The following is an 18,178-nucleotide window of genomic DNA, read 5'->3' on the forward strand; positions in this document are numbered from 1 at the left end:
ATATACCCAGCTGTCAATCCCAGGGCAGTTTCTAAAATCAGGAACGCCCGACCTTGGCGGGCTGTACCCAGATTTAGAATATCACAAACCATTATCTCCGCATACAAGTGCACCAAGGCTACAAGGAATTAAGCTCTATTCACCGATGAGTCTGTTTATATAAATACAGTGTGAAAATGACAAAAAAATCTACATTGTCGTGGAAGAGGGAGCATCACTAGAAGTTGTTGAGTTTATAACACCAGCCGCATCCAAAGACCGAGTAGGCGATACTAGCATGGTGAATGTTGAAGTTACAATCTCTGCTCCCATCGCCTCTGGCGCCAAAGTAGAGGTCGCAAGTGGGCTTGCACCCTGATCCACAGTGGTCGAGGGGGCTGGTTCGTTCTGCCCTGTCCCTCCCTGGGAAGATTCATCATCCACCCCAGCGATTTCAGAGGGACTTTGTTTATCATCATCAGATCCGGAAATTGGACTCTGGTCATCAAGATCGTCATCAGGAGACTGAGGGATCTGTGACGAGTCTTCGGAATCGCTCGTGGCACTTAAAGCTAGAATAGTAGATTCAGTCGAAGTTTCCGGTTTTGATGGCAGAACCGGATGGGCCCTGAAGACCATAGAGAACTGGTTGGGAGCAGAATGCTCGGCATTGGTTGCGCTAATCGAAGGAGCACTCCCAATTACGTATCCTCCATTGTGAGCTGGATTAGGAGTTCCACTTGGCGCGTTCGCGGCTTCCACTTGGTCCGATCCCGTCTGGTTATGCCAAAGTGGACTGATCGAACCGTCTTCGATATCCCAAGCAAAGAGCTGAGACATGTGTGTCGAACTACTGTTGGTATCCAGGCCCGCATTCGGGTTGTAAATACACGGCTGAGACGTAAGTTGTGACGGAGATGCCGAGTTTGGGTCATAACTAGCGCAATATAACTAAAGGGAATCAATCAATGCACAAGACCGATACGGTATTTACTTACCTTGACAGTGTTATCCTTAGTTTGAAGCATAGGCATCGTGACTAGCACAGGCTTCTTCGTGGGTCCAAGATTAGCCTGCGTCCCGTCTTGAGGGACCAAATACATTGTAGTCGAAGTCGAATTGCTTGCGTTAATTGGATAACCAGGCAGTTGTTCACCGTCGGCCGACTGTATGCCCATCGCGGCAGCACTAGGTTTGGGTGCGATGATCTAACACGAGTTCAGTGTCATTCGCCTCGAATAAAAATTGGGGTACATACTAATGATGCAAGCGACTCGCTCAACACTGCATGAGAAAGACCTCCCACGATATCGATAACCCCCGCGATTCCAGGAACAGGAGCCAATAGAGGGACCAAATTATCCAACAAACCACGCTTGGTAGCCATAGTAAGTTCCAGAGACCTTCCCTCCCGGTGCTGATGGTCCCCACGACGTTTCCTCTCCGTCTCCAAACTCAAATCTCGCTTCAAATCCACGGTACCAGGTGCCGAGTGCGAAAAGCCGCGCCAAGCCCCCGGCGAATCAAACGCGAATCCAGACATGGGAGTATGAGACATCTCGAGCAGGCTCGAGCCTTCACATACCCCTGAACGTTTCTTGTGTGAATGCGAATGAACATGGTTCCGTCCCCGCTCACGATCAGAGGGTCGTCTGCATAGACCTTGGTACCATGTCCGTGTCCGTGGTGTCCATGCTTGTGCTTGTGTCCATGGCCGCCATGCGTATGGGTGTGAACATGGTTATGGTCACCTGAAATAACGACCGGATCGTCTGCATATACCTTGGTATCATGGCGGTGTTTTCTCCGTTCAAGCCGAAGGGGATTCCCACTGCGGCGCTTCTGCGGAACACGAAGTTCAGGAGTATCCTCGTCTTCCATGCCTTCCACAATATCCAAGGCTTCGAGATCCCTTCCATTATGCTTGTGCTTGTGGTGATGATGATGGTGATGATGGTGGTGGTGGTGATGGTGACGGTGTCCTCGGGCCTCCAATTCGCCAGGACGAGGAACCAGTGCAGGGAAGGGAACATTGCCTAGTGCTTCTGTCTATCGAGTCCAACTTAACACGCGTTCGGATCGACTCGGGTATACTCAGGGGCTTACCTCTGGATTATACGGGAGCGCATTCACTGCGGCCAGAGAAGTTGCAAAGGCAAGGAGCGGGGCGAAACGAGGTGCGAGCACGACCATAGTAGTCTAGAAAATGGTACTTGGTCGAGTGGTGTAAATGAGGGCGAGCGGAGAGGTGGTGGAGGAGGCAAAGAAAGAGACAACTCCTAACCCCTGAGTTTTATACTTTCCGGAATGTTTACATATAGCTAAATTTGGAAGGAGCCAAATAAACCGCGGCGCGCGATCCTGAAAAGTCACGGGACGTTTGATTTTGCGTCGTACTGTACAATTAACAAGCGATCAAAGAAACGAGTTGGGGTGGATCGTAGTCTCTCAAAGGTGATGACGGAACTGGGTGTTTATGTCTTCCAATCCCCTGAGTGCGTCCCACAGCTTCTGGTCCTCGAAGGAGAGGGCCGAGACCGACTTGGTGTCGTTCCCAGGGAAGAGATGACCAGGTCTATTCGAATTAGCACAACAGCCTTGACTTTGAGCAAAAAAAGTGGACCTACTCGGGTTTACAGTGTGTTCCGGGTACAGGAACCTTGCCCTTTAAGAAATAATCACGAATAGCTTTCGCGGTGCAAAGCGAGGGATGAGCAATCCTGATTCACAACCAACATGTTCAGCATTTACAAACTCCCCTCCTCGAAACCCCATTGCCCAATTGATCCACTCACGTGCAATGTCCGTATCCCTCTTGAACCAACAGTACCGCACTTTCGTTCCCAAACGACTTGGCCATCTTTTGCGCAGCCGCAAGAGGCGTGACGGGGTCTGCGTCCAAGCTCGCATACAAGATGGGGAACCTGCTCGGAAACCCGTTGTTAGATCGTACACTCGTGCAGGCGGGAAAGTGTGTGTATGTTGGGGGGGGGTGTATCTGCACGCACCTCGTTTTTCGCAGCCCGTCCTCTACGGACCATGGACCATCGTACTTTTGCCCAGGCCGGATCTTCCAGCTCGCGCAGAACCCAGTCCACAGGGCCCAGATCTCACCAATCGGAGCCGACTTGCCTAGTTCATGAATACTATCGAACGACTGAGTAAACAGAAATGGAGAGGATAAATGGAAACGTACTATTCCGCATATTGGTCCAAAGATTTGTGGGCTGGTTCAGAGTCGCCGCACATAATAGCAGCTGTAGTTACCGGCGGGCCATGTTTCTCCATGTACCGGTTGAAGACATTCTACACGGCACAGCAAATCAAGTTTATAATTGGGAAATAGGGGAAGCAACATGCTTACCCCGTTTCCTTTACCAGGCTTCACTTCTTCGTAATTGCCATACTCACGGTCATACAAGAGTTGAGGATTTCCAGCTTCAGCGTTCGCAATAGCTAGGATCATAGATTAGAAGCGGGTTGATATCGATATACCGTGAAACAACATACCTTGAGCCAGCCCGGGCCACAACTTGGGACTATACAATCCACGGAAAACAACCTGCTTGAGATCTGAAGCGGTCAGGATCCCCGGACCAGTCAAGGACCTTGCAATGCAACTCAACACCTTCATCTTCTATGAACAAATAAGGAAAACCTACTTGGACACAGGAATAGGCTCATCCCTCAACCTCGAATACAACGCTTCCAAACGAGAATGCAAGTCCGCGCCCGAGGTGCTCACTTTCCCGGAAGGCGACTTGGCAAACGCGCACCGTTCGGGACCGGCTTCCGCACACGAGTCAAAGAATCCTTCCAGCGTCTATTTTGCGTGAGAATACGAGTGGCGAAGGAGAAGGAAGTTGATTTCACCTTGTGGTTATCAACCAAACCGTCCACACCCCATTGATAGATATCATTATGGTACGATTCGGCGTTGGATACTCCGTCCAAGACCATACGCTTCACAAGATGCGGGCGCATAGCTGCAAACGTCGATCCCAGAATAGTCCCGTACGAGAACCTTGAACCCCCAAAGTCAGTTCATATACACACACTTATTCGCAGATGGGGAATAACTTGAAACTTACCCCCAAAAGTTCAGACCATCCTCCCCTAGAGCGTCCACGATGCGTTCCATATCCTGTACCACATACGCAGTACTAACAGATTCCAACATCGGCCTGTTTCCATTTTCGAGACATGCGAGCGAAGTAGCTGTAAAAGACGCGTTTAATCTCGTTAGATAGGCATGCTCCATTCGTGCACGGGTTCCGCCGGGTAGAGCAGAAGATCCGCGCGAATCGTACGGTATACCCAATCTGACATTCAATTAATTATAACCACCGAGTTAGAAAGGAAGTACACCAGGACTGTACATGGTTTGTTTATAAGTGGCATGAACGGCCTGGGCTTCGGTTTCGTAACATCCGAGTTTAGGCGTTGTCATATTGACACCACTATATATGCGTAGTCAGATCGGAGCGCACTCGTACGAAAAACCAACAGATAAACACACCGAGGATCGAATCCGATAATGTCATACCGCCCTTCAAGCATGGCACTGAATTTCGGTCCCCATGTCGCTGCCATGGCGTTCCCCGAGCCACCTGGTCCCTTGAACAACCCAAAAAAATGAATTCCGGTGTTCTACAAGCGCCCGAGGGACTCACGCCAGGATTAATCAAAATACTCCCAAGGTAATCTTTGCGCGCAACCGTCGCCGGAACCTTGCGCATGAAAATCGAGACTGTATCGTCGGCTTGCGGGTTGGCATACTGAACCACAAGAAGAAAAAGGCAAAAGCAGCCACACGGCGCATAATGTGAGAATGGAGTGATAGATAAAGAGAATGTGGCGTTTTGAATTAGCTTACGTCTCTTGGCACGGTCAAATATGCGCATTGGGTGGTTGTAATGTCCGGACATGGCCACCAGCTGATTCCGGTTGCGGCATTAGTTGCAGGGAGGAGCGCATCGATACTAATGTGCCTGTAGACATGGTAGGCCAACTAAGGGGAGTTTATTTGAGTGTTAGGGCCGGATTGGGAAGAATGACTGACGAGAACAGGGCGGCACATGTCCAGACGGGACGTGACTTGGAATGCTCAGACGGGGGAGCGGGGGAGTGGATGGGCAAGTGGGGCGATTTGTCCATCGTCCTTCGGTTGGCTTCGACCCAGGAGCGAGCAGGCAGCTTTTATAGGCGTTTTCGGGGTTAGTCAGCGGACTCGGGGAGAATAATAATAGAAAATACGCAGAGACAAGACATTTGTGTATGTGTATGTATGATGTAAGGGTCCCATGGAGACGGATGGTTTCTACTGTTCGCGACGATAACAAAAAAAGGGCGAGTTTCATCGAGAAAGCGGATTGTTTTCGAGTTGCAAGTGACTCTCCACGGCATCAGGATCCAGTTGTATTTGCGTAATAGTGACAGAGCATGTCAGCCTCGTCTCCTGCACGAGTGTCGATCCGACACCCACACAACTACAACGGCGTACGGCGGTCATTGGACCAAGAGACACTCGACTACTACGGGATACCCAACGAGGACGAATCGGTCCATAAGCCGCGTCCGCCCCCGAAGTCTGCGACGAGCAGCCCCGCCATCAGCGTCAATCCGAATCCGCCCCCGCGTCCCTCCCGCGCCAACACCGCCACACTGGACGACGAATTCGAGGATCTCTACGACGAGCCCGTGCCTGCCCCTGAGATGTTGTCGCCCAAGGAGCTCCCTGCGGCCCCCTTGCCCACTCCATCTGCATTTGGCACACGCTCTCGCTCTGGCACTGGCACAGCCAAGGGCAAGAAGAGCATGTTCAGCTTCATGGACAGTGAGTGCTCGCGTATATGACGAGGCGCCCACACGTTGCTCACACTCTGCCCCAGACTTTTTGACCGCGCAGAAAAAACCGGAAATATCGACACCATACGACCCAGTCCACCTCACACACGTCGGCTTCAACTCGTCCACGGGCGAGTTCACCGGTCTGCCCAAGGAATGGCAGCAGCTGCTTTCCGATTCCGGCATCTCCCGCCTCGAACAGGAGCGCAACCCCGAGGCAGTCATGGAGGTCATGAAGTTCTACCAAGAGACCAATGGCGCCGTGGCCATTGGCGATGTCTGGGACAAGATGAACCCCGGATCGCCCACGGGCGGCAAGTCATCACCGCCCGACCTGCCCTCCAAGCTGCCCAATGGGTTCCAGAACCCGCGCCCCCCGCCACAGCCACCGACCAAGAAGCAGACGTCGCCACAGGCTGCGTCCCCTGCCCCCTCTGCCTTTCGCCCGGCCCCATCCGCACCCTCTACGGCCGCACCGTCCCTCTCGCTCGACCGCTCCAAGTCCCAGCGCAGTCCGCCCTCGCCCCAGCCCCAGCCCGAAGTTGCGCGCTCCAAGTCCCAGCGCGAGCCCCCGAGAGCGCCCAGCGCCACCCGCCCCGCCCCCCAGCCAGGCCAGAAGATCGCACAGGGTCACCACGTGCGCGAACGCGCCGACAAGAACACGCCCCAGCCCAGCCCCGCCCTCGCCAGCCTCGCCAAACATGCCCCCGACAAGGCCCCCACTCAGTTCAGCGGTGTCGCTCCCCCCGGCTCCACCGCCACCCCGAGACGGCGCGAAAAGAAGGAAAAGAGCGACGGCGACATTGTCAAGCGCTTGCAGGCCATTTGCACAGACGCCGATCCCACCCGATTGTACCGCAATCTCGTCAAGATTGGACAGGGGTGCGTTTTCTCTTTCGCTTTGGGATATCATCTAACCGCCTGGGTAGCGCGTCCGGAGGTGTGTATACCGCCTACCAAGTCGGCACCAACCTCTCTGTCGCGATCAAGCAAATGGACCTCGACAAGCAGCCGAAAAAAGACCTCATCATCAACGAGATTCTCGTCATGCGCTCATCTAGGCATCCAAACATCGTCAACTACATCGACTCGTTCTTGCACAAGAACGATCTCTGGGTCGTCATGGAGTACATGGAGGGCGGAAGTCTCACCGACGTCGTCACCGCCAACCTCATGACCGAAGGCCAAATCGCTGCCGTGTCGCGCGAGACCGCCCAAGGTCTCGAGCATCTCCACCGCCACGGTGTCATCCACCGCGACATCAAGAGCGACAATGTTCTGCTCAGCCTTCAAGGCGATATTAAACTCAGTGGGTGTATTTCTATATTTGGCACTGATAACATGAGCTCATCCCCCGTCTAGCCGACTTTGGCTTTTGCGCCCAGATTTCCGATCCTGCCCATTCCAAGCGTACGACCATGGTCGGTACCCCCTATTGGATGGCGCCCGAGGTCGTCACGCGAAAAGAATACGGCCCCAAGGTCGATATCTGGAGTTTGGGCATCATGGCCATCGGTACGTCACTCAATGCTTGAAAAAAAAAAACCCCTCACTCACCCCGCTCAACAGAAATGGTTGAAGGCGAGCCGCCGTATCTCAACCAGAACCCGCTCAAGGCTCTGTACCTGATCGCTACAAACGGAACCCCGACCATCGCGAACCCTGATGCGCTTTCGCCCGTGTTCAAGGACTACCTCGCCAAGACGCTCGAGTCGACGCCGAGAAACGACCCGATGCGGCACAGCTCCTACAGGTTGTCGTCTTTTTTTTCTATCTTTGGTATTCAAAACTGATCGCGCCCCGTACAGCACCCGTTTTTCCAAAAAGCTGAATCGCTAAGGACATTGACACCGCTCATTAAAGCTGCCCGCGAAGCAAGCAAGAACAAGTGATCCCGCTCCTCATACGCTCGACATGTCCCTTAGCCCCATCTGTATCGCTGCATTCCCTGAATATGCACTATGCACCTCTCGTTCCTTATCTATCACACCCTTGCAGCTTACCATGTCGTCCCTCACTATTCTGTAACAAAGCCGTATCTCCGTTTTTTCCGTCTTTTTTTCTTTGTTTTTTCTTTTCTCTTTTGTTTGTTCCTCTGTCTCCCTCTGTCTCTGTCTCTTTCCTCTTTCTCTCTCTCTCTCGTTTTTTGATTACCCCTCTTTCTTACTTTGATGAAGTACGAAGTGATTGACTATTATCGTGAGTCTTGGTCTCGGGAATAGAACTATACGTGTCAATGGTGTGGGTTGGCCAGTGTGTGAAGGGTGGAGTTGGCGAGAAAGTGTATGTGTGCGTGTATGCACGATCCTTGACCTCCCGGGAACCCATTTATGGTATGTATGACGATTAGGCGCGCATAGTGTGCTTTGTCAAACTGTAGGGGGTTGGAAATTCGGTTTACTGCGTGTCAAATCCCCTCGAGAAGCGGGTATTGGTGTGCGCGGTAACGTGTCTGCGTATTACAGTGTCGAATCCTAGTTAATATCTGCAGCACCGAACTCCTTTTTACCAGACGAAAAAAAAAACACTGGAGCAATCGACGGTCGGTATGGTTCGTCGCATTATGTCAGACTTCGATTCTTGAATGTATGCGCATCAACAAGCGCACAGCGAAACCTCCCATCGATAAGTACAGGTCATTAGACACCGATGTACTGTAACGCCCCCCCCCCACACATTTACAGTAATATACCCGACTACTCCCGGAAATGACACGAGCTCAAAAAGGTTATCCAGAAGACAAAATTATAAATCCATCCATCTGCACTGCCATATACGTACTTTTTATAATAATTCTCCCGGAGGAGAGGCAGGAGTCGCCGGACATGAGATCCTGGCAAAACAAAACTCCTAGTGCGCAGCTCTTCCGAGCTCGGGATTCAAGACTTGATAACCCATTGCAGAAGATTGATACCCCCAAAACTCCACGGAAGGAATTTTTTGTAGGTCTTTATGGAGATCATAACGGCCAATGGGCTTTCATCCAGTATCTTCGAGTTCCCCTTCGTTATCATAAAGTGATGAGATGTAGAATATCCGTTCTCAGTATTTAGGACTATGGCTGCAAGTCTGGACTCTTAACCATTTGATAATGTGTGTGAGGTGTGTAGGTGCAACTGTCCTTGTGTATGTATGCTGGTGTATCCTAGATCCTAGACTAAATGCAGTTCAATCTTCTCCGAGTCAATTCCAAAGCGTTGAAAATTGAGTACATCTTGCTAGCTTACGAGCTCATTCAAACTTAAGATTCAACGTATGTAAATCCACCAATTGTCCTCTAGCCGGGAAAAGTGACCGTTTCTTGTGTCCTGAACCCTCTTGCATCACAGGAGAAGCGAAAGACGCAAGTCATCTTCCTTCTACGTTTTGTCCTCTCGTGCTACCATGCCTAAGGATTTTTTTTGCCCGCTCGAAGATACAGGGTTATTCGTCTCAGAATCGATATTAGGGTGTCAGTACCCAAAAGGGAAAAAACCCCTCATATGCAAAGCCCTGATATCGGGCATAAATTTGCCCAGACGCCGGTGCTCGACCCTCGAAATACTTGTCATAGTCGCCAATCAAACTTATCTTGTAATTATACTCCCATGCGGACCGTTCCCTCCGTGGGATGTTGCGTTGCATCGAGGGTGGGGTCCCGGTAACCCATACCTTTTGGGTTATCCGCTCGTAAAGCCACAGGTTCATCGTTGGCGCATGGGGACGCCCGTGTATCTTCCGGGTATTGCTTCACTGAAAAACTGAGTACTATCCCTGGGCCTCAAGCCGCTTACCTCAGAGCCCGGAGGTGGGGACGGGGTCGATCGCGGGTTATATATGTCCGAGCATCCACCTCAAATTCTATACCTTTCTATAACCGGTACGATTCTTCGCTTGGTCCACCTTATCACCACCCAGAACTGCTCGCTAAGCGCAAGTGTCTGATAGACTTACTTTGTTTGACTAGGATATACCCAGGCGCGCTTCTGCTCGCTTTTTGCTCGAGCGGAATTATTAGGATAGAACCAGAGCTGCTATAGCTAATTAATATCATGCCTTGGTTAGACTTTTTGGTTTTGTGGACACTTGAAATGCAAAAAGGGTCACTAAAATTAGATGAATCGGTCTCGGTCTCAACACCAGAGCGGGAGCAGTATAAACTTCTGCAGTGGCACATGGGCACACACGTCATTTGACATACGCATGGAATCGAGTTGGCTTTTTTGCGGTACGTTCAATCCCGACCCTGTATTACGACCGTTGCGCATTCGAGATGTACGTGGTATTACTATGTGCCACATGAATTGTGGAAACTCTTGGCGGCACAGCCCGGTGATCTCCATCGTTTTGGAGGATATGGGAACGCGTGACATCGGCATCTTGGAAAGTCCACGCATACATTTGTTATATGCACCTCGAGACAGGAAAGCTACCTGGTTCTGAGCACAGGGTAGCAGAATAGCGGATCTAGAGTAGAGACTCGGCTATCGCTTGTGCTGTGTTGCGATCGGGAGCCTCGCCGTTAAGCCCGTCGTGGATACATACAGCTAGTAATATTGCGCCAGTATAATAACGGGTCATTCTATGAGATATATTGGTTTCCGGCTGCCGCATTAGAAATATGTTGCCATAACTTTATCCACACTATTCCGACCAAGTTGGTGGTTGGAATGAAATTAACGAAATTAAATCAACTTGATCTCGAAGGGGCGAAACGGACGAAGATAGATTTAATCGTTGAAAATATCGTGAATGAAAATCATAGTTTGATAGAGGTACTTGGCGAACGTGCGCTGAGATCATGTTGAGACTTTGTTGATGGCGAAGTAAACTCGAATGGATACATGCTGAACCATTCTGGATCAAAGGCCGAAGCATCCAATATACACTTAATGTCTGATGATCGAATGTGAATATTTTACTATGTTTGAACGGACATGTAGACTGTGTGACATTTGTTCGAAACTAGGTCTAGGCTTACTCGAGCAAAATGTCACAGTGAGCCTTCAAAGTGAGTATCTTCTGGACGCATTGCATGGGAAGGCTTGCCGAAACTCTACCAGTTCTATGAACATGCATCCCTAGCTCACCCCTATATATTACTGAGCTGAAGATTTTGCGTTTTGGGGTCCGGATACTTGGTAAAATCTGGACATAGTGCGAAATTTCCGTATTTGTTCACTGTATGTACGAATTGCCTCGACTATGGTATCATCAATAGGCGCGTGTCAACAAAATTGAAAGTAATCGAAGAGCGTGAGATCCAATCTGAGCATTTCATGGCTCTCCTGTCGAGGTAATCTAAGAGAACTCTACTATCAGGTGCTCATAGTAAACTATTGAATGCGTTCGGTCACAAGGATTTCGATGGTGTCTCTATTGTAATTTGATATTCTTTACAGCTATTGGATATGCTCTAAAGCAGGCCACTCTCGTATGGATCTCAATTCAAAGCTAAAACCTCAGCCCCAAGTTCACGATTAATTCCAAAAACAATGATAGGGTTGGTGAGAGTGACCTCAGAGGCCAATAGCCCATCCATGTTCTATTTCCATGGGCTGATCGTTGAAGTCTTTAGAGTATGCATATGGCACGTCGAATGCGTGTGTCAATGTAAACCGGCCATTGCAACGCATTCCCGTTTCCGCCACATATTTGCCTTCAGTCGTAGTACAAATGTCACCCATACCTACAGCTTTCACACAGGGTCCAAACCAAGCGACTAAAACCAAGCGGGTGGATTGTATATAAGTTATTACAGAACGGTTTGCTGGATTAAATAGTGCCCCAGACTGGGGGCGTAGGCCTAGTGATAACCTTGGATGGTCTAAACTGAGAGAGAGGGAGAGAAAGAGAGAAATCGAGCAAAAATAATAGAAGGGATGAAGAATAACATACAAAGACGGGTATATAAACTGTAAAGTAGCTACTTCTGAATTTAGTCAATCAAAGGGGGTATCATTCAAAGGGGCAGGAGGGGCATTCAATCATAAGCCAAAAACCATGCAGCAATGACAGGGAGGTCACCCAAGGTCATGTTCTGATAACTAGCGAATTCGATATGATTTAGAACTTGGATACGGCCGAGGTATCAGATGGACTTACCCTTGTCTACGAACGCCAGACCACTTCAAAATAACAATATTTCCTGCCCAATCATGCCTTGCCTTCCCGCGAGTAATCTCACTCACAGAATGGTTGAGAGCTACGCATGTCAACAATGAGCATTGCTGTTTTGATGATCAATTTGCAGCACTTACGAGAACCATCCCTAAGAAAGTTATCCCTAAAGAAAACCCGGAGAGGGTACCTAAGCGGCTCTCCTCCAACATTGCGAGTAATCTCGCGACTAGAAAACGCGGTATTCTCTCCCAGATATTCAGTCAGTGGGATGGACCAAGTCGTAGCATTGTTCGAGGCATCGACACGGCCTGGTACGTTTAAACAAATTATCCTAGCTCGACCAGCGTTCCATGGTAGGAGCTATAAAGACATGTTATAAATCACCAATGGCATCGGAGGGCTATATACTTACCAGAGCCTTGACAGTAGCATCCATATGCGAAATCCTGGAATCCATGCGCGGTACATAAGAGACAGGTGATGTCGATGCGCCTTGAGGAATGCATTCTCTACAGTGACGTGCCCAGTCCTAAAATGATGGATAAGATTCAGATCAGTCATAACCAAAGAAAAGGCTCACTTGTTGTTGGTGTGCAGCTGAGCAGTACCAAGCGTTCTGACACCCTGTACACCAATGATATGCTTGTTGGCCGCAGGTCTTTTTTGTATTCATAAGTTAGTGATATTATTCATGCTAGCGAACCCCCAATAGCTCACCTCACAAGGGTAGAAATAACCAGTAGTATTCATGTACAAGTGGCCTTTTTTACTCGAGCTTGTGTATGCGCAAAAACGACGAAGGATGAAGGGCTACTGGCCTCCAGCACAGTGCTTTTGAGTACCTGCACACGGAAAATGTTGCCACGGGCGTACACAGCAATCTGGCGGCCTAGATGCTCCTACGTACAACGCGTGGAGGATCGACGAAATTCCCTCGTGCATGGCGCATATTACCATATTAGGAGAATTTTTGAGGCGGGAGGTCATAGTTCAGTGCGTCATGTCGTACGGGAGAGCGCGTGGCTGCGTAGCGTTACTAGAACTTCGAAACAAGTCGCCATTCTTCGTGATGTAAGATGATAATAATGGATTTCTAGATTTCTACAGTTCGATGAAATGGGTAGCAACAGAGACGGCGGCTGTTCCTAATAAAACACGAGGCATGGCCTAGGTTCGTCGAGTTCGGGACCACATCCGTTGAGATGGTGGGGGAGTCTACACAGCGTCTGTCTCTAGATGGTAATATTACAGGAGAATGAGTGTGTGAAGTCGGTCAGAATGCGCTTTCGACTTTCCCTCTGGACCAGTTGTCCCGTGCCATAAAGGATAGAACAATAGAAGTGCACAGCTCTGAAAGCTCCGAAATTACCACATCCACCCAAGAGAACGAGGGGAATCAAAGGTAGAGCCATTCCGTTTTGTCCGAAAACGAGCACAGATATCGGCTATGACGAGATATTTCTAAAGAGTGCGATATATTGAAGTGTATCTATGCCGATTCGACCAGGCAACAATAGCAAAAATTCTTAGACGTCAGTGAAAGTTCCAATGCCCAGCTTAGAGGACCCTTTGTGGAATATGATTGACTTGCTTCCTTTCATAGCGGCTATGTAATTCTGCATAGCCTATTTAAGATAGAATTTCTGTTATCAAGGGTAATAACAGTAATGATTGCTGGCTGAAGTCGAGGAGAAGACAAAGGTAGTGGGAGCAAGAGCTAAGATTATAATACGGTCACGTGACTTGCCACCCAAACATGTAATCTAACGAATTTGAATAGGCTCCTCACTCCCGATGACATGCCGCGAATATTCGACCTCAAAACTCGAGTCGAGCAAGTGCAACCCGGGTCAAGCAATCCGTGTGGAGTGTAAGAAATAATCAAATAATAGATCAGAATACCTTTCTAATCGATTGAATAGATGCCAACGTCAGTTTGCGAAATATACATGCCCAGCTTGTAACCTCCAGTATTGCTCGTTGATGTGCTATCGTGCAGAGGTAACTTGAACACAAGCTTATGATACAATAATTTTTGAATCCAGTACAGGCCCATTCTGCATGCACTGAGACCTTCTACAAAGCGGCACTTGTCGAAGAAATTAAATCAGAGCCAGCGAGACCGACGGAGGAAAAGCAACAGATGCTTGAACTTCTCAAAAGGTTCGAAGAGGAGTCAATCGAGGAAGAAGGCTCTGACGAAGAAGATGATCTTGCGTTGCGCTTAGAAGGTGTTGATTTGGGTAAATCTATTTAGTGGGCGATTTCCCAACCGAGGCTAATGGCACACAGACAAAGTTGATCATGAAACCTTGTGGGGGTTACTATCCGAGCAAGAAAAGCAGAAATTTACTAAAATGCTGATGAACCCTACGTCCGAGAACTCTCAAGACTTGCTGAACGCGAGCAGACTTTTAGAAAATAGTGAAGACCCCTGGTGGGTACTGGATAATCCATTGGACAGTACACTGCCAATGGTCAAGCAAATTCCCTCTACTATGCTTGCGGGAAAGTTTAATCCTATACTTCTCTTTAACGTTTTTCATTTAAGGTACGTAAGATATGTTGTTCATAGTACCACAAGCCCTCGCTGATTATGGCAGTTTGACTTATGCATATACGGTCCGGACATTTGCAGCGTCATTTCTCTCGACTCGGGTGTCTGACGAACTCGAGGGAATCCGGGAATTTATGCTCCCGTTATCACCGTTCCTGCGAGATCGAAAGTCTACTGTAACTTTTACTTCGGTTGACAGCGTAATCACCGATTGGGTCTCCCATTTGCCAGAAGTGAGTTCCTGATTGATACTATGAATGTAACATATATTTATACATACGTAGCTCCCAAACCACAGACTACTTAAACTACTCACGGAAGACGCTAGACGTATATTTCACTCCCAACCCATCGTAGTGGAAGACGACTCGCCATCTCAGTCATCAAACCACGATAATTGTATGCGCTTCTTGTCCGACTTACACACACTATTCGACGGCCTGAAGAAGCACGCGCATGTTACACACAAATTGACATTCTATCTTGCTTTCCTTGTGAACCTTCCGACATCGGCATCTAGGGAACTTCTTGGCGCAATAGGGGCATGGCAAGTAAAGCACCAAGAAGGCGAACAAGACACATCACGAATCGATACGATCAGGTCGAGAACGCTGATAGAGGAGATCTAGGCCCCGAAAGCTGAGTATGATTGCATGTATAGCTACAATAATGTAAGAGAAAACTAGAAAATTACTCGTAACCGAAGAACAAATGAATGTCCTTAAATTTCCGCATCTATGCATCAAAGAGATATGGCCTTTCAAAGGTTGAGTCGAAGATCGATTAATTCTTGGGGCGGAACTCGACTGGAATCGAGCTTGGAGGGGCATCTGCTGCCGTGATATCCTCTTTGTCGCCCTTGATTCGTCCTAGAGCAACTGCAGCAGCACCTGCCGCCCCAGAATCATTGACTGAAAGGGTAGAAAGAGTGCGTAGGATGGTGCGTGGGAAGGTACCATGGCCTGAGAATCCCCCAGAGCTAATGGTACTATCCGCAGCCGACCCAGCACGTGAACGAGCGGGAACAATGTACGAGGCCGTAGCCTGCGGTTCACCTCCGGCAGATTGGGCATCTTTCGAGTCGACAACGCCAGGTGGTAAATTACCCGTCAAGGCCTGAGGAGAAGCAGAAGCAAGGACCGAGGATCTGCGAGCATATGCTTCATAAGGATCGACATTCGACTTGGTTCGAGCGCTAACGGGCCGTTGGCGGGGGAGCGGCACAGATCCCGCAGCGGGAGAGGGCGATGCGCGACCGCTCGAAGGGAAAGGAATAGTCCCATTAGGCACATCTTCGTCGACGGGTGTGAGTTTGTCGACGGGTTCGCTAGGACCCCCCTCCTTGATAACAATCGGACTCTCGGCGACCACCGGTGTGGTAGCTTTCGTTTCATCCACTTTCTCACTGGTGGCTGCGATACCGTTGAGTTTCACTTCAGGCTCAGGTTCAACTACCATCTCGCGCACTTCTCGACGGAACTCTTCAACCTCATTCCAGATTGCAGTGCGGAACTGATCGATGGTTTCGAGTTTTTCTATTTCCTTCCAGTGCTCGTATTTGGATTCACACTCGGGTTCGTCGTCCTCATCGTGATATGCCTCGAGATATGGGTGTTTCAGCGCTTCCAAGACGGTCAAACGCTTTGCAGGGTCAAAGGTAACCATTTTGGAGAGAAGGTCAAGCGCTAAAGTGAATGTCAGAAATGAATACACAGTTGGTCAACATGAATAGCTACCAAGGTCGTCTGCTTGTGGAAATAGGGACTTGAAGGGCTTTTGCTCTTTAACCGGGAGACTGCGTATATAGGCTTGGGCCTGTAGAATAATGATAAAACGAATATTGGCACTCCCCACAGCCAACCAACCTTGACGCTTCCAATGCGTTGCAGTGTCTCTTCATCAGGCGTTCCCAGGATATCGATGATAATATTGAGTTGATCGACATAGCTACAATGCCCGATCTTAGCAGATGTAGATATTGAAGATATCAACGAGAACTCACTCTTTACCCTTGAACATTGGTTTCATACCAAGCAATTCGCCGAGGATACATCCAATCGACCAGATGTCAATAGCTGTAGTATATTTGCGGAACGAGAGCATGATCTCCGGAGCTCTGTACCATCGTGTGGCGACGTACTCGGTCATGAATCCAGTGCCGTCAGGTTCGGGAGCCGAGTCGAATCCTCGAGATAGGCCAAAATCACAAATCTTAAGTTCGCAATCGGCATTTACCAAAAGATTCCCTATCCAAGAGGTTAGCTGTGATGGATCGACGATTGTGGGGTAACCTACCAGGTTTCAGATCACGGTGGATCACCCCCGCACTGTGCACGTATTTCATCGCGCGCAGGATCTGATAAAGGAAGTATTGAACATGTGCATTGCTTAGGTTCTGTCCAGAGCGGACGATCTGGTGCAAATCAGCTGAAGAATTGTCAACATTTGCTGAAAGCGTATGTGTCTATTTGGGTCACCCACCCTCCATAGGCTATAAACGGCCAGGAACGGTGTATCAGCATGATCTAAAAATAGTTAGACTAGGGCAGTTGACCCACCTCCATGAACAGGTATCTGCACAGCATAAAAATTGTATATAAGTAAAACAGAATAGCAAAATAAGCAACCTACTCACATTTCGTTAAAATCCGGAGTGATTACATCCATATCAATCAAACCAGTAATCTGTTTGATAGATAGTCAGTTCTGACGGCCCCACTTTGCTCAGCTCCAAGGCGCACATTCTCGTGATTAGCAAAGTGACGCAACAGACTGATTTCCCGCAACGCGCGTTTCGAGAGCTGAATCTTCTCGAACAGGCGCGTCACGAGCTTGATGGCTACTGTTTCACCAGATATCTGGTCTTGTGCCGACCTGTCGTAATAACAAGGGTCAGTCATAGCCAATGAAAACTAGGTAGAGCCACTTACACGACGAATCCGTAGGCACCCTGGCCGAGTTCACGTACAAATTTCCAGCGTTTTTCGACGTGAAACTTGCGCCCCATCGTAGTAAAAGTATGATAACCCCTCAATAGGAACTGTAAACAAGATAGCAAGTAGATTGACATAGAATATACCTCTTCTCTAGGTTGGCTGGGGACAGTGGGTCATTGTTCCTTGTCAATGTCCGGCCCCGGCTTCCCCCCGACCCACTGGACACGGTAGTACGTGAGCCACTCGTCGACTTGCTTGACGGCGAGCTCTTTGCCGAGTCCTTGACGGGAGTGCCATTGCCGCTGGTGGTCGCCATGGTATATTCGATTGCTTTGCTCTATGGATCCGGTTGGCAAAAGTCCTGGGGCTTGTCAGGGCCAGTGGTGGCCGGATGTACGCGGCCGTTCGAGGCTCCTATAAACTTCGGGCGTGGAGAAGCAGAAAAGCAAGTTGAATGGTGCTTAAAAAGAAGTAAATGCAACGTGCGATATATGGTGGCAAGCAACAGGGGTATTAGACCATCAAGCAAGGCTAGTGGTAAGATTAAGTATTTGTAACTGATCAAAGCATTCCGAGCCCTCTCACGGATCCAACTCCTGCCGAGGCAAAGGGTAAACAAAATCTAATCTTATCTATTACTATTAGCCTAACTACTTAATTTGGTCACAATTTAAAGGACGTGCCCTTGCGCATATGCAAATCCTACAATAAAGAACATCTGGACAAAGCAAATGTACAAAATAAATAGCCTAGAGAA

General features: G+C 49.1%; 6 protein-coding genes across 6 annotated transcripts; 2 read left to right on the forward strand and 4 right to left on the reverse strand.

The window, feature by feature from the left end:
* Positions 1-189: 189 nt before the first annotated feature.
* Positions 190-2,172, reverse strand: RhiXN_05003 (uncharacterized protein; the record flags this gene model as incomplete). Its single annotated transcript, XM_043324819.1, has 5 exons — positions 190-930; positions 978-1,187; positions 1,238-1,576; positions 1,618-2,028; positions 2,086-2,172. 5 exons carry the CDS (start codon positions 2,170-2,172, stop codon positions 190-192), a joined length of 1,788 nt encoding a protein of 595 aa, XP_043177238.1.
* A 255-nt stretch (positions 2,173-2,427) lies between these two features.
* Positions 2,428-5,136, reverse strand: RhiXN_05004 (alpha/beta hydrolase family protein; the record flags this gene model as incomplete). Its single annotated transcript, XM_043324820.1, has 15 exons — positions 2,428-2,554; positions 2,607-2,699; positions 2,775-2,903; positions 2,988-3,125; positions 3,176-3,285; positions 3,344-3,435; positions 3,490-3,587; positions 3,642-3,802; positions 3,853-4,003; positions 4,071-4,301; positions 4,359-4,439; positions 4,499-4,596; positions 4,653-4,757; positions 4,856-4,970; positions 5,042-5,136. The coding sequence occupies 15 exons, from the start codon at positions 5,134-5,136 to the stop codon at positions 2,428-2,430; spliced, it is 1,824 nt and encodes a 607-aa protein (XP_043177239.1).
* A 285-nt stretch (positions 5,137-5,421) lies between these two features.
* Positions 5,422-7,665, forward strand: RhiXN_05005 (P21-activated kinase 1; the record flags this gene model as incomplete). The annotated part of the gene is made up of 6 exons (XM_043324821.1): positions 5,422-5,815; positions 5,871-6,708; positions 6,756-7,135; positions 7,189-7,341; positions 7,396-7,579; positions 7,635-7,665. The coding sequence occupies 6 exons, from the start codon at positions 5,422-5,424 to the stop codon at positions 7,663-7,665; spliced, it is 1,980 nt and encodes a 659-aa protein (XP_043177240.1).
* Positions 7,666-11,788: 4,123 nt separating this feature from the next.
* RhiXN_05006 (uncharacterized protein) lies at positions 11,789-12,385 on the reverse strand (the record flags this gene model as incomplete). Its single annotated transcript, XM_043324822.1, has 4 exons — positions 11,789-11,852; positions 11,911-12,010; positions 12,066-12,288; positions 12,341-12,385. The coding sequence occupies 4 exons, from the start codon at positions 12,383-12,385 to the stop codon at positions 11,789-11,791; spliced, it is 432 nt and encodes a 143-aa protein (XP_043177241.1).
* Positions 12,386-13,727: 1,342 nt separating this feature from the next.
* RhiXN_05007 (Zinc finger HIT domain-containing protein) lies at positions 13,728-15,114 on the forward strand (the record flags this gene model as incomplete). The annotated part of the gene is made up of 6 exons (XM_043324823.1): positions 13,728-13,798; positions 13,851-13,929; positions 13,979-14,171; positions 14,221-14,479; positions 14,532-14,718; positions 14,770-15,114. The coding sequence occupies 6 exons, from the start codon at positions 13,728-13,730 to the stop codon at positions 15,112-15,114; spliced, it is 1,134 nt and encodes a 377-aa protein (XP_043177242.1).
* A 154-nt stretch (positions 15,115-15,268) lies between these two features.
* On the reverse strand, positions 15,269-17,737 carry RhiXN_05008 (mitogen activated protein kinase; the record flags this gene model as incomplete). Its single annotated transcript, XM_043324824.1, has 11 exons — positions 15,269-16,170; positions 16,222-16,300; positions 16,351-16,432; positions 16,488-16,731; positions 16,781-16,912; positions 16,967-16,976; positions 17,044-17,059; positions 17,121-17,170; positions 17,227-17,359; positions 17,416-17,514; positions 17,565-17,737. The coding sequence occupies 11 exons, from the start codon at positions 17,735-17,737 to the stop codon at positions 15,269-15,271; spliced, it is 1,920 nt and encodes a 639-aa protein (XP_043177243.1).
* Between the last annotated feature and the right edge of the window lie 441 nt (positions 17,738-18,178).

This window comes from Rhizoctonia solani, chromosome 2 (genome assembly GCF_016906535.1).
Source record: "Rhizoctonia solani chromosome 2, complete sequence".
Classification (NCBI taxonomy): Eukaryota; Fungi; Basidiomycota; class Agaricomycetes; order Cantharellales; family Ceratobasidiaceae; genus Rhizoctonia; species Rhizoctonia solani.